Source organism: Stigmatopora nigra, chromosome 11 (assembly GCF_051989575.1).
Source record: "Stigmatopora nigra isolate UIUO_SnigA chromosome 11, RoL_Snig_1.1, whole genome shotgun sequence".
Lineage (NCBI taxonomy): Eukaryota > Metazoa > Chordata > Actinopteri > Syngnathiformes > Syngnathidae > Stigmatopora > Stigmatopora nigra.
In genome coordinates this window covers 8,408,972-8,423,419 of record NC_135518.1, presented here as the reverse complement: position 1 = coordinate 8,423,419, position 14,448 = coordinate 8,408,972, and the positions used below count along the sequence as shown (strand labels likewise).

Here is a 14,448-nt window from a genome sequence, read left to right as displayed (position 1 = left end):
GCACACTTTGCTAGAAGAAGAGCACTTGTGTACATTGAGCTCAAGTGAAGCCAAAGTAGTCAAGCAAAATAGTGAAGAGCGTCGTGTTGACGACCAAGCTTGGTAATCTATTTAAAGACCCACTTCAAAACCTAATGCGTGATCAAACGTACAAGGGAGCACTGTGTGGGATCACTTTGTCCACTTGACATCATAAACATGCATGATGAAGGGGAGTAGCACTACTTCCCCAACATAGGCAAAACCATGTCATCTTCCCTTAGCTCAGTACACACTGATCCTGCTTCTCAATGTTGAATCCTTAACAAATAGCATCTAAGCAAACATAAGCAAAACCTCATAAGGAACGGTCTTACATATATACACTGGCTTTGAAAAGAAAAATAAACAAATAAAGACTTCTGAGAAAATGTGTGATTACTACGAGTCCACAAAGCTTTCAACTGCTCAAGTACTGAAAATCTGTGTAAATTCTAATACAAATGCGTCAGACATTTCACTTTTGCTTTCGTACTAGGCACGTTATCTATTACAAAATGTATCAGAAATGTATTCAGAAGTGGGGTGACATCACCACTATAACCTTTCGGACACACCTCGCCATAAAATGCCAGTCATTCCATTTTTTTCCACACAAAGGGAGTTCTAGAAAGAAATCTATCCACTCTTTCCTATGCCTCCCTCTCCTTGCTTCACAACCACAGTGTCAGATTAAAGAATCTGAGCTATGCATCTGCCTGGTGAGAAGTCATTAGAGACAAACCCCTCAGGCAGGTCATATCCACACACAGCTCAGTGCACAAACCACCTACAGAGGGGTCTGCAAGGATTATCTTTGATGAAATGAACAGTGTGAACTGTGGGAAAAAGACAAAAAAAGTAGCAGTAGCTCACCCATCAGTTGAGGTGAATAATGGTGTGTTTACGTGCCACGTGGTCAGTGAATTCAAAGCACACATTCATTTATGGGAAATCCCTGATGAATGATAAAAACTTAAAACTTTTACTTTCATCTTTCAACAGCCTGATAAAAGTCAGCAGCTCGGAATGGAAAAGTTACATAGTTCCCTTGGCAATTTACCACAATGCAGAACAAATTTCCACTTTTAATAATTCCTTTCAAGGCACTTGTCTCTACTGGTATGTCTGGACTTCTTACAAGGCTCAGTACACCTCTGCAACAGCAGCTTGTGTTATTTGTCTAACGAGAGAGTGAAGGGTCACTGACCACAGGGGGCCACAGGAGGACAAGGCCTTCAAAGAAGGTTACCCACTGAGAATAAGTTGTTAGGCTAATACGACACTCTTGTATTCATTCTGATTCACAAGTAATTTTGTAGTAGAATGTAAAATAATAAAAAAAATGGATGTCAGTACTAGGTTGGTGTGAGTGCTCCATTGATCCAGAATAGCAACCTTAATGGGAGAATGAATGGAATCCCAGTACCCTCAATTGGATTAGGTCTGCTGATGATAATGTAACAATAACGGTGTAGCAAGACTCGACACTGTAACATTTATTTACTTGACGATCTACCGATGTACTTCAGAATACAATAGTTTTGAGTTTCAGCAACTTGTCCAAGTAAAGTACAACAGCAGAGCATTATATACAGGGATGCTGAAGGCTTTCATATGATTAACCTCTATGTTGCGCCGCCCTTCCGCTCATTTTCCATTTGAGCGGATGAGAACGTGGTAAAACTAAACAAACTGCTTGCGCCACAGTGAGCACATTCCATCCGCCACCAAACAAACCTCCTCCCCAGCAGAGTGTCTGCACTAAAACAGAAGTACAATCATCATCTGCACCAGTAGATCTTTAACATTTTGTAAACTTTAAACGAGAATTATGCATGTATGGGACCTTCACCTGTGATTTCCAATGGTTGTTTATGAGGAAAACAATTCTGAAGATCTAATCAGTTTGAATTATTATTATTAAGTATTTCTCTATTTACACAGTATGTGTATTGTGTCACTTCACATTACATTTTAACACTATATTATTGATATGGGTCAGTTATGGGTCAGTATATTCACGAATAGAGAATAAAACGAATATTGTAATTGCTTCATTCGGGAGAACTATGCAATGTGGCAGATTACTCCCAAAATAAAGAAACCTTCCCTATCTAACTGAAAACTACTCAGGCACTGCTTTCCCACCATGACATGGAACACAGGAAGTCAGGGGCACTTCCTGAGGAGACGAGGGGAAAAAAATATGTACCCTGACTATGGTGTGGGACTATGACGTTAATGCACGATTTTCCCCATGTGTCTGTTTAATCCAAAAGTAAACCATTATATAACTGACAAGGATGACATTCACCCATTGATCTCAGCCAGAGTGTGACTCAAAAATGAGAGAGAGAAAAAGGAATCAATGTTTCAAATGACAAGCTATGCAGATGACGTAGAGAAATCTAAAAAAGTGATGCCAAGAGATGCTAGTTAAATCACACACTTTTTAAGTACAACTCTACTAGAAAGTGACATTTTCAGTACCTTAAACACAGAGAACAACTGTCCATTTATTACAATGGCAGAGAGTTGGAAATGTATTACTGAGGCCCAAAATAACACTAGCAGTGAGTTATTCTTCAGACATGCTTGGTCCTGCAACGTACCTGTGAGTGCAAACAGTGGAGATAGTGTAGCTGAAAAGTTGCGCCCTTAGGTCAATTGTGCAATCTCAGTTGCAAAGAGAAAAAATCTTGTAACAAGAAACGTAAATATCATCTAACCTTACCCTAATTAGACCTTAACATAAAAAATGTTATGCCGTAAATGAGATTAAAATGTCATTTTATGGTGAAATATCTCAGTTTTGATTAGGATTAGTGAGATAGCACAAAAGTAACATCTATTGGCTATGATAGATTGGAGGGTATAGCAGCACTAGCAGGCCAAATATTGATGACAATTGCATAACTATCTCTCGGCTGCTCAATAAACCACATTAACTTGTTTAAAATTTCCAACCACAATGAATCGCTTTTCTTCCCATCATTAAGGACACAAACAAACATTTATCACCTGAGCTCAAGTAAATATACAATGTACTGTATAATACACTAATGAATCACTTCATGATTGGCCACAAAGACAAAGACATAACAAGTTTGTGTCAACAATTAATACTTGAATAACAACCAAGATAAAACAGTACTGGAATACAGAGAAGGCTCAAGAAATGGACTGTTAGAAAACAAAAGGCAAATGTTTATAAAGACACATCATTGTCATAAAAAGAAGCTACAGTCCCCCGCTTTTCCTCAAACAAACCCTCTATTCGTGTGCCATTTACATGTTTCATGGAGGACTTAATGACACTCTGCGTGGACAACAGTCATGTGAGTGCTTGCATTCTTGTCAAAAATACCAAGGCCTGGCAAACACCACCATACATTCCCTTCTACATACAGTTTATCTCCACATGTTTATCAACAATGGAGCAGCTGGATTAAAGTTGATAGCAACACATGGCCAAGTACTTCAACAGCCAATGGGAGACAATTTTTGTCACAGCAATGACAATGAATAAATAATGTAAGGTGTGTTTGGACGTCTAGAATATTGACGGAGATGCAAGATGGTGTCTGTTTCAGTTACCTAGCAACTTCTTCCAGGAACGTCGGCACACTGAACAGGCTTCCACACAACAAAAGGATCGACTTCTTTTTCCTCTCCTGGAAAAGTGATACTGCAGGCAGCTGTGGCGGATACTCGTGCCACAAACCTTCCAAATGTGGATGCTATGTCAGTGTCAATGAATACTTGGAAGCAAGAAAATGACAGCCCTTCCTCCCTTTTGGGAAATCATTATGCCATGTCATCCCATTGGAAATGAGTTGAATTACTTCATTACACATGGAAGTTCGGGTCTTTTTCTAGTCGTACATGTGGCAGAACCTGTACACTTTAGATTTGATTACTTTAATTCGAAACTGTACCAAGAGACACAGCAAACTATTGCAAGTAATATCAATTATAGGTAATGAGTTAAAATACTTAATTATTTTTTAAATTGAGTGTAATTGGGTATCATAACCAGAATTAGAGACCTGAAATTCACATTTTGAGTCATGTAGGCCACAATTGTATAACAGATACTAATATTATGGCCTGTGTGACCTAAATTTTAATGTCTAGGCCAGGTCTTGATGGGGTTATGTTTTTTTTAAATCACCAAAATTGTCAGTGGGCCACAAATCCCTATAACTGTCCCTTCATTCTAAACTCCACCCTGTAATATGCACTGCAAAATATTACAGATATCATGCAATAGTGTCTTTGAATCACCAAAATTGGACATAAACATTATTGCAGAAATTAAATATTGTGCACAGGAGGCAACTTGGGTAGCAAATTCGTTTGAAATTGTGCATAAACACTACATGGCATGCCTTATACTGAGCGCTCCAACCTGGATGAAGCGCTCAATACAAAGCATTGTGAAAACAGCTTGTGTTTCCATTCATTCATTGAAAGAGGCGCACACTATCGCTCATTGAACATAACAACAATCCCTCATTCATGTTCAGCAATTGATTCTCTCACCCACTCCACAAATGTGACTCCAAAATCCCAAAGCAGCTGCTTTGCGGTCAGCCACGTGCACGCCACTCTGCAGTTTCACTCTTCCTTCCTTGACATTTGCTCAAATAAACACACACGACAAAATAAGTGCAACAGTTAAGATGTTGTTGACTCACCACCAACACGGAGGTCCTGACCACCTCTGAGACACTTTGCCGAAGTTCAGCTGCCGTTCCGGGCTTGCCCAAACCTCTGGTAAACTTCCTCGTCTCCGATTGAGCGAGAGTGGACATCGCTGGATTGACATGAAAAGCCACTTTGAAAGTCTCAAATGATAGCGAGGGATGTCCCTGGCGTCTAATCCGCATCGGCCATCCTCTTCAGTGAGGACCGTGAGCTCCAAATCGGGCCATGCTGTCACGCAATGGCGAGTGATTTCTGTTCCATTGGTCACTTTAGTAGGTTTTGGTCGCCTTCAAGTCGAGATCCGCTTCGTCGTTTGGAATCATTGTTGTCAACGAAGAGCGCACGTAAAAAAAGAGCGTCGATGGTGGCCGCCTCTTGCTGTCAACTCACTGCGCTCCGCCCCCGGTTGATGTGACACCTCAGCCGGCTTTAGGTCAGCTCAATGCTGACCCCTCCCGGATCTCCTGCATTGGCCAGCTTCCACTTTCATCGGTTAAAAAGGGCATCAAAATCAGGTGATTAAAACAAAACAAAGAAGATCGTTCTTTTGCTAAATGTAAATCTACATATTTTATGTCTTGATGGTGATAGATCTCCAATCTATTTTTATAGTGGCGATCAAACTAGGTCCAGGGGTGTGCAAACCGGTCCTCAAGGGTCGACGTGGATGCAGTTTTTTTGTTGCAATTGAGTTTACCCAATGCAATTTCTGCAGAAAACAAGCAGCACCTGACTGCAATCCATTGATTGCCAAAAAAGGTGTTTACTTTATGGGTTGGAAGGAAAACCTGCACCGACTTCGGCCCTTTGTGGAATGTAGTTTGTCCATCCGTGAACTAGCCCCTAGATTAAATTGGATTGGACATCTATTGCTGTCAATGGCAGTGATGCATGATCACTCAATGCCAGGCCCCCCACATTGAATTTTTTAAATTAGTTTTTCTTTATGCCAAACAAAACAATGTACTGAAATTCTGCAGTTTTCTCACATTGATGAGAAAATAATGGAGAGGCACTGTTTGTTTTATCTTCTATTAGTAATACTATTTTCAGTATATTTTGTTATATACTGACATCTACGGGTCAACGTTGGAAGAACATGCATATATTTACACAAAAATTAAATATCCAAAGCTCTGCAGTGTCAATCTAATGGGGAGAGACTTTTGAACGTTATATTTTAGCCCAAAATGCCAAGTCTATTACCAGATGCTTGGACTTATAAAAAGATCAGATGTCCAAAAGTCAAAGACAGTGGCGGAACAAGATCCCAGGGTGCCCATGAGCTGATGTAAAAGGGGTTCTAATGGAGATACCCCCGAACCACCACCCACCCAAGCTCCGTTCCTGGTCAGAGTTCATCTGGTTAATTAAATGAAAAGCAAAGACAATCTTAATTGAATGTTTCTATTAAGTTTTCATCATCATATGGGAAGTTTTCTGTTACATAGATTTTTTTCATACTCTGCAATGGTTGAGAACATTTGACTGAAAATAAAAGGAAATATGACAATATTGTTGTTGAATTGAATTGTTACTGACAATTTCAAACAACCATTTGACAGTGTAATCATACTTTTAAACAGGAAAACAAACCAGGCCAGGTGCACAGCTTGAAGTTTTTAAGAGTGGCCTGTTTTACATTGATTTGAACTGCATGGTGTACCGCAAAAGAAACATTCTTCTTGTATTGAAAACAAATTTAAAAAAAAACATTACAGAGTCCAGTATTTGTTTGGCACCACAAGTGAAATATCCTACAAAACAACAAAAGGCCACCAAAAAGAACATACAGATCTGTTTCTACTAAGTTTGTGAAAACCGGGAATAGGAAGTCGTAGCGATTATTAGAAAAACAGTATAAAATGACATCTTGTAAAAAGGTTTTAGAGTTGAGCTGTAAAAATGACGAGAAGAAATGCAGCCTCTGATGCAGTCGAAACCAGCGGACATGTCACCATTAGAACAGTTTAAAAAAAAAAAGCACCAACATGTGCATGGACACATGGACTAATATCCAACATGTCTGACTCAATGTGTGTGGGACTCCTTATTGTTTTGCACCCGTCCGCGACCAAAGGGGGCTGTTGCACTGCGGATCACCTCCATCCACCTGAGGGCAAGAAAAAAAATGAGCCATCTTGAGAATTCCAGATTGAGAAAGTAAGGCATTGCTATTTCTGTAAGAATTGTGGAATATATTCTTTTTTTTAAGCCAACTAGTAGAACCTAAGACTAAATGTGAGATACCTTTCAAAGGTGTATTCGCTTTCTGATCGGAAGAAGTAGACGTGGGACTTGAAATGCAATTTGAAAACGTAGTCTTTGTGTATGTTTTCTGACTCTGAGGGAATAGTGACCGAGTAGCCCAGCAAGGGAAGGCTGGCCAGGGGGTAGTCGTCCTGGAAGGAGCAATAAAGTATTTAAATAAAAAATATTTTATGTAAACCTTTGGGATAAGAAAGCTGAAGTATATTTCAGCTGAAAAAATTATAGGACCTGGTGGGACTTGTAGAAAAACAGGCTGAAGTTGGTGAAGACCACCCACAGCTTCTGCCAGCCATTACTATTCTTGAACTTCCGTAATAGGTTTCCCGATAGCTGGTTCTGGGAATAACAGCAAATGTGAAATATAAACTTTTTATGCTATTGCAAAGCTCCAATAATAAACAACTCTGTCCCTAAGAATAAAGTAATGAACTATATTTGACTATTCAAACCACTGCAGAATACAGTGCTCATATCTCATGCAAAAGCAAATAAAAGATCAACATCTCTCATATCTAAATATCAGACACACCTATCTTCCTAAAGGCATATTAGAGTAAAATTGAATATTAGAGTCAAAAAGAACCTAAAATGCACAATGGCATATACAGACGAGAATATAATTTGACGTAAACATTGACTAATTGTATATGTGCATAATAAAGTCAAGGTTAAATTAAGATCATGGTAATACATATTTGATCTTTGTATTATAAAAAATATATATACATATATCAGTCCAAAGCCAAATATATGTCTCAATGAGCCTGCGCAGGTGTGCCTAAAGTTATGCCTGTGCTGTCTGCCTGGCTCTTTCTTTTACCTCTAGACTCCTTCGGGCTTCACTAATGGAGAGGCTCTGTACTCGGTACCAGCAGATAACGCACAGAGGCACTGGTCCCTGGCCATTGCGGGGGCACACCTTATTCTCAACGACTGGACTAGGGCCCTCTAGCCGGGGGAAGACACAGCCGCGTGGTTTTGTGGGGGAGGAGGAAGAGAAACGGAAAAACAGGGACAGAAACACAGAGACGGAGAAGGTGAAGCATAGGCATGCAGGTGCAAGGGTCAACAGCACTACGATCAGCAACATCCAGGCAAGGCTGTGGAGAATATGCTGTTATGCAGCGGCCATTCAGCCACTGGCCTACCTACACACACGGAACATGATCGGGTAGCGTGTTAAGTAACTTTGTGTGTGACCATTAGATAGTGCAAGTAGAGAGGAGTGCTGCAGTGAGGCTGGAGAGGAAGGGACAAATAAGAAAAGCCACGTTTCACATTGGGCAGTGTGAACAACATCCTCGTTTTTTACAATGGAAGAGACATCCTAAGGCCAATCATAAGTTGTTGTTGATCAAATTTGTGTTCGATAGGGTTGAAGTCAGGGTTGATATCAGATGGAACTTTAAACTGGGGTGACTAGCCCACTTCCACTGTACATTTACCAGAATCCTTTAGTAACTAAAAAAAGACTAGTATGTGAGGATATTGTTCTCACTGGAAAGTGCTTAGGTTACTCAACAGAAGTGAAACACTGGGCAACATAGATAAAGCAAACCAAAAGGGAAGCAAGAGAGGAGAAGGGAGTTATCGCGGAGCTCGACGTTGGTCTGGTACCTCCACAGCTATGCTAAAATCCACCATGGCCACGCTGGTGTTCCTGTGCCAACACACGTGCACCATGGTGTTACTGCGGTGAGGGGCGGCCCTCTCCAGGGAGATGTGCGACGCCGCCGTGTCATCTTCAGACTCCCCCTCTGCCGAGAACTCATCGGGGCATTCTGGGAAAGTCGGGAGGATGTTACTGCGAGAAAATCCGGTGGGACGAGGGGGGACAGGTTGGAAAGGAGGAAGCTAGAGTAGAGGTTGGTTAGTCATTTACACAAATTTTCCTCTTTTTGGTCATCGCTGTCATTGAAGAAAAACTGGAAGAAGGCAGAAGATGCTATAAGCTGTCAAAATGTTATGAAATAATTGACTTTAAGCAACAAAGGTTAGAGTTGTAGTGTCGAGAATACACTAAATTCTGTTAAAACCAAGTTAATCATAGAAGTGGACTGGTTGGACTATAAGTCTGAGAAAAAAAGAAGTAATTTTTGCAGCTAAAAGCAGGCTATGGTCAGTTTTGGTGCATGTTAACTTACTGCTTTCAGTCAAGGTGCAGCTCATGAGATCAGATGACGGGCCGTTATTATTTTTGGACAGTTCTACTGCCATCTCAATGTCCTCCATCCACTTTTCCATCTCAGATAAAGAACTGCAATGAGAAATGTAAAAAAAACACTCAAATATCATTAATAAGACAATTGAGGCATGTGTGATTTGCGCCCTTTTGACCTTACCTGGCCGCTACTACCACCGTCTGCCGCTGGCTGACCAAAGTGAAGGCATGAGGAACACCCCACTCATCTTCACTCTCTCTGATCTGGAAGGAGACACGCAGATGCAGGAGGATGGCGATAAGTAGGACAGAGAGGACCAAAATAGATGGGAAGGATTAAGCCCGATGTGATTATTCTAGAAATTCAGGGTGTTTGTTTTGCACTGAGCTGCCTTTCTGATATCTGATGCTGCTTGTGCTTGCAAAGGCTAAAAGCAGCCAATTGCAGTCATTTTAGCTACTTTGACTCACTGTCATGCCGTGAAGGGGCAGCTGTCCGTGAATTTTGAACTGATTGGTGCCCGTCATCCCTCGGCTGCTGTACAAAATGACATCGTTGAACTATAACCACACAGAGAAATGGAAAAATGGAAATGATTGATTGTATCAAATTTAAATGGTCAAAACATTTGCAGGATGCTGATCAATAATGTCATCTTAATACTGAACACTTATAGGGAATTTATAGTATAAAGATTATTTTGCTTTAAACACAACCAAGGCCATGAATAATATATAAAACAATGGAGTTAGGAACGGTAAGATTTTGATCTTCACTGATTAAATGAGCCCTTACCAAGAAAAACATTCGTTGCTGGAGGCCTTTCCCAGACAGTTTGCTAAGGCAGCCAAACCTGATAAACTCCTAAAAAAAAAAAATCCAATCAGACTCACTTTCATTCATGGGTCTAAAAAAAAAACACCAAACAACATACAATGTAAACGTCATCCAATGAATGTTTTCTTACCCGACCAGGAACAACCAGATTGTCCACTCCAATCAGATCTTTCTTCAGCTCTAAAAGCTTCTGAAAGTTCTCCATTTTCACAATACTACCCTGGAGTAGCTCCACCACCTCTGAAGCATCTGCCAAAGCAGCTGCACACAAACCAGGAGAAGTGACAGTCATTCAAATTCATTCTGTGACACAATGAATGGTTTTGTAGGGCTCAAAACCTAACAGCATGCCAACATCAATCTAGGTAGCTATATAATTTCAGTATTTTACTTTACATTACTACACGTATGGATAAAAAAATAAGTAAATGTGACAAATTTAGTTATCTGCATGTCTTGAATCGTGCTAAACAACTGTGCGTGTTACCTCTGCAGTCCCTGAAGTCCACATGTGTCGCTGGGTAGTGTTTGCACAGACGTTCCAAGATATGCTTGTAGTGCACGAGCCGATGCAGAGGTCGCAGGATGAAGACGTTGAGGGGCACGTAGCACACCTTTTGCAGTTCAAATTCCCGGCAGATGCCTTCTAATCTGCGTGACGTCCTGCATGCCTTCTCTAGCTCCATCAAAATGTCGCTCTGGTTATGCAGGTTGGCTGTTAAAGGCTGTAGATGAAGTCATAGTTGTTAAGTAAATGGCTACCAGGATGACATGTACAGTAATCAGTAATACTCCGTTTATCGCGGTTAATAGTTTCCAAGACCTGCCGAGGAGACTTTTCCTATCTATTTTACGTATCCAAGCAGCGATGTGGTGAATCTGCGATCGTCGACCCGCGAATTGGCGGGGTATTACTGTAATCAATTTCGATTTTTGGCCCTTGAAACATGATAACAATGTTATAATACTCACCTTCAAACCTTGCAAGTTCTTCAGCATGACATCACCAATGCGCTGGTAGTCTCCTTTAACGTGAGCATTGGAACGCCCTTCCCTGAGCAAACATGACAGTTTCAATTAGTTAATTACAGCTTTCCCTAGAATTCCTTTGAGAATGAATTACCAGAGTAAAAAAAAAAAATTGATGTTTTAAAGACTTTGCCACAAGGTGTCACCTTTGAGTTCCATCGCAAATTACAGCAGCACTGTGTACATAAATCATCTAAGCATCCCACTGTATTGGATCTTTATGGCATATTTGAAGAATATTCTCTGGTCCAACCTTAGCGACTTACATTACATTACAAATGTTTTAAAACACGTGTCAAATAACATTTAAAGATCTTTGTCAGCACAAGTTCTTAGTGCGTACAATTATATCAAGTTAGCAGACTAATTTATGTTGACATTTAGAGTTTACATCTTCAAAAGACTATAGTCACGCAGACTTAACACATGAGTCAACGCTACGTGTTTTGGGGAAAGCAAAACATCATTAAAAGAAATCAGGCAGCCGAAACCCGACGGTGAGCAAAATATCTTCCTCATGCGGCATGCCAGTTACCATAGCGACAACATCTCCTGCTGTCATCAAGCAAAAGGAAGACCAAAACAGGATAAGTTTTTTTTTTAACTGCCATTCTTACCACAAAGCCAGCCTCTGTTCCACCTCCCTGAGAAAACCAATGTGAAACTTGTGCAGCGGCTCAAGCGTGGAAAAAATGGCCTTCTTGAAAGACTCTGGGGTTTCCTCTTCCTCTTCAATGACGTTCTGGAAAGACTGAAAATCCCCCCCCGCCAACAGAAGAAAAAAGTCATCTTTTCTATTGTCATTTTAGGGTAGAATTAGAAATAAGTCAGAATGAAGAACAAGAAAAAGGATAGTGACTGGAGAATGTTCACTGAGAAAATATTAAATGATTAAAATCCTAGTCAAAGTGGAATAAGACTAATTTTAAGTTTTATGTCAAAGTGGAAGATGACTAAGACTGTGTCCAATGCCATAGAATTATTCATATCCTTGCACAGTTTTAAGGAAGCATCATCTTCTGCACCCTCTTGATAATTTAAGAGACAAAATCTATAACATTTCAATGAATTATGCATTTAGAATATTGCATAAGTATGCTCCCTTTGACAGTACAATATTTTAGTCAAAACCAACAACTGAACTTTAGTTGGACTGGTGTGCTATATAAATTTGAATTCCCTGATGAGGGATTATAATCCACTTGATAATAAAATATTAAATTGCAGAGAGGCTGTGGAAGATCTTCATTTAAAAAGTGACATGTCGAGAAAAGGTCTAAGGGTGTGCGGCGAACCAGCAGTTTAGATGACTTCACCAGCCATGATTTGAGGGATTTAGAAAGATGGAGTGCATGGCTGAAAAATAGATGGGACACGAGCCAAGCCAAATATTTATGAGATGGAAGAGAGCTCTGGCTCAAGATACCAAGGTGATAAAAGCGTCAGGGATGAGTGAATGACGTGGTTTGCGGCACACTTTCAAATATACATGACAACGATATTAAGAACACCCATGATTGAGTGAATAAATGATGACACTTGCTACTTTTTAGGCTGCCTTTTGTCCTTCAGATGGTTAACAGATAGATATTTTTATATATATATATAATATAATTCAATAAAATATAACTTTTAACACAGCCTTTTTATAAGCATAATGTTGCAACTATTGTAAATAATTCTACATGTCCTCAAATCGCCGACAAAGTCAATATTTTTCATGCTTGAGCCAGTGTTAATTCTACATAAAGTCAGAGATAGTTTTGTAAATCTCTTTTAAAAAATACATCGGTGGCCTCAAGCAAATTGGATGCTTCCTAGTGTGCAAAATGGGTATGAAAATATAATCTTTCCAAATATGCCCGCGTCATCGTTTGCCTCAATCTCTTGGCGGGCGCTCAGCAATGGAGCTGCTAAGCCAGATAATCAATGACTTCTCCCCCCGGAGGACGGCAAGAGGAGAAAACAAAGAGTAAAAACGACACGTCAGGTGCCCCGGTTTCGTCTTACCACGGTCACCACCTCCAGGTCCTTGACGTATGTCCTCTCTGTGGTCAGCAACTCCTTGGCGATGAAGTAGGCCCTGTCTGTCGGGAATCTCTGCGGAGGCATCAAACATACACAGTGGTCACCAAAGACTAATTGAACCAACAAATGTGTCCTAGTCATGTAACAATGGCCATAAAACAAACTAACAAGGACAAAAGACTTGACAGGCATTTATCGTACGACTGGACATTCTCCTCATTTTTGACAAAGCACAAACCTTCCGGCGCACCTCATCTTCATCATCTGTGCGAATACTGCAAGCGTCATTGAGGAGTGGGCTGGTGAGAGGCGAAGGTTGCCGGACATCCGGACTCTGACTGCCCACGTCCAAAGACGTCTGGCCATTGAGTAGACCGTGCGAGTGCGTGGACGACGTGGACAGGTACGGACTGCTTGTCAGTCCTCCTATTAGAAAGACAGGAGTGTAAACTCAGCAATGGCAATGATTTATTTGGGCTGCCTTACGGTCACTTAATTTAATTGAGTGAGTTGTAGACCAATACAACTCATAGAAAAGAGTAAAGCACAGTTATGGACAGAATCTGAGGGATTTTTGGAGTTTCCCTTGTTAAAAAGAGAACCCAGGCACTGTCTATACAAGTGAAACATCAGTCTTGTTGACTCACTCTGTAATCCAGACAGCATGGCCAGGCTTTGTGCAATAACAACATACCGCAAAAACACTACACTCACAGGTCCCATTAGAATCATCTGCACATGCTCATGAGATCCAATTTGTCATTGAGTCATAACATATGTGCAGTTGTTTTTTTTAAATTCCTGCATTGGCCAATTTAATAATTAAATCTAAAAATACATGATGTTAATTATGTTCTTGTACTGGATCAGTATGTTGTCATCTACAACACCACAACAGTAATTACATTGACTTTGCTTGGGTTGGGGAAGAAGGAAGAAGCATAAACCACAAACCATGACAAAGGAACAGGAAATTACCACCACAAGTATTAAACCACACTACAGTTTACACTAACACCACAACTATTAAAGTGAGGAACAGGTACTACAAAACGGCATTGAGTGTGAACAAAGATCTCTTGATGCCAAAAGAAGATTCTGGACTGTGACCTCATAAAAGCAATTTCTTTTATTTACATATACTGTGTGTGAATGTTAGATTCATGCAAATCTTAAGACAAGCAGCACATGAACACAAGAGTGAAGATGCAAAAGGAGTGCAGATAAAAGGAGAGAATTCATGCTAACAAACACATTAACCTTAATTAAGAGTGCAGAAAAATGGGCAGATGTTCAAATTATAAATGCATGCAGTAAAGACAGTGAAACATGAAGCAAGTCCTCAACAAAATGGCATTAAACGTCCAAATGCAGATTGAACAGTAAATAT

At 40.3% G+C, this 14,448-nt stretch overlaps 2 protein-coding genes across 6 annotated transcripts in view; both read right to left on the bottom strand.

Annotated features, from left to right (window-relative positions):
• LOC144204069 (dedicator of cytokinesis protein 9) overlaps window positions 1–5,256 on the bottom strand; it is a 43,670-nt gene extending 38,414 nt beyond the window's left edge. The window contains exon 1 of one of the 3 annotated variants that reach the window (XM_077727817.1): window positions 4,722–5,256. In XM_077727817.1, the coding sequence (XP_077583943.1) occupies window positions 4,722–4,913 (192 nt within the window). In that variant the 5' untranslated portion in view covers window positions 4,914–5,256. The remainder of the gene's footprint in view (window positions 1–4,721) is intronic. The other 2 variants (XM_077727813.1, XM_077727815.1) reach the window with 2 other exon arrangements.
• An 868-nt stretch (window positions 5,257–6,124) lies between these two features.
• The window catches only part of LOC144204281 (FERM, ARHGEF and pleckstrin domain-containing protein 1), a 28,929-nt gene continuing 20,605 nt past the window's right edge, over window positions 6,125–14,448 (bottom strand). Inside the window, exons 14-27 of one of the 3 annotated variants that reach the window (XM_077728170.1) lie at window positions 13,297–13,484; window positions 13,041–13,130; window positions 11,648–11,781; window positions 10,974–11,055; window positions 10,489–10,726; window positions 10,132–10,262; window positions 9,960–10,028; window positions 9,635–9,724; window positions 9,345–9,427; window positions 9,147–9,259; window positions 8,620–8,783; window positions 7,231–7,338; window positions 6,982–7,133; window positions 6,125–6,844 (exon numbers count right to left, since the gene is read on the bottom strand). In XM_077728170.1, the coding sequence (XP_077584296.1) occupies window positions 6,763–6,844; window positions 6,982–7,133; window positions 7,231–7,338; window positions 8,620–8,783; window positions 9,147–9,259; window positions 9,345–9,427; window positions 9,635–9,724; window positions 9,960–10,028; window positions 10,132–10,262; window positions 10,489–10,726; window positions 10,974–11,055; window positions 11,648–11,781; window positions 13,041–13,130; window positions 13,297–13,484 (1,724 nt within the window). In that variant the 3' untranslated portion in view covers window positions 6,125–6,762. Of the gene's footprint in view, window positions 6,845–6,981; window positions 7,134–7,230; window positions 7,339–7,822; window positions 7,951–8,619; window positions 8,784–9,146; window positions 9,260–9,344; window positions 9,428–9,634; window positions 9,725–9,959; window positions 10,029–10,131; window positions 10,263–10,488; window positions 10,727–10,973; window positions 11,056–11,647; window positions 11,782–13,040; window positions 13,131–13,296; window positions 13,485–14,448 lie in introns of all 3 variants that reach the window. The other 2 variants (XM_077728173.1, XM_077728172.1) reach the window with 2 other exon arrangements.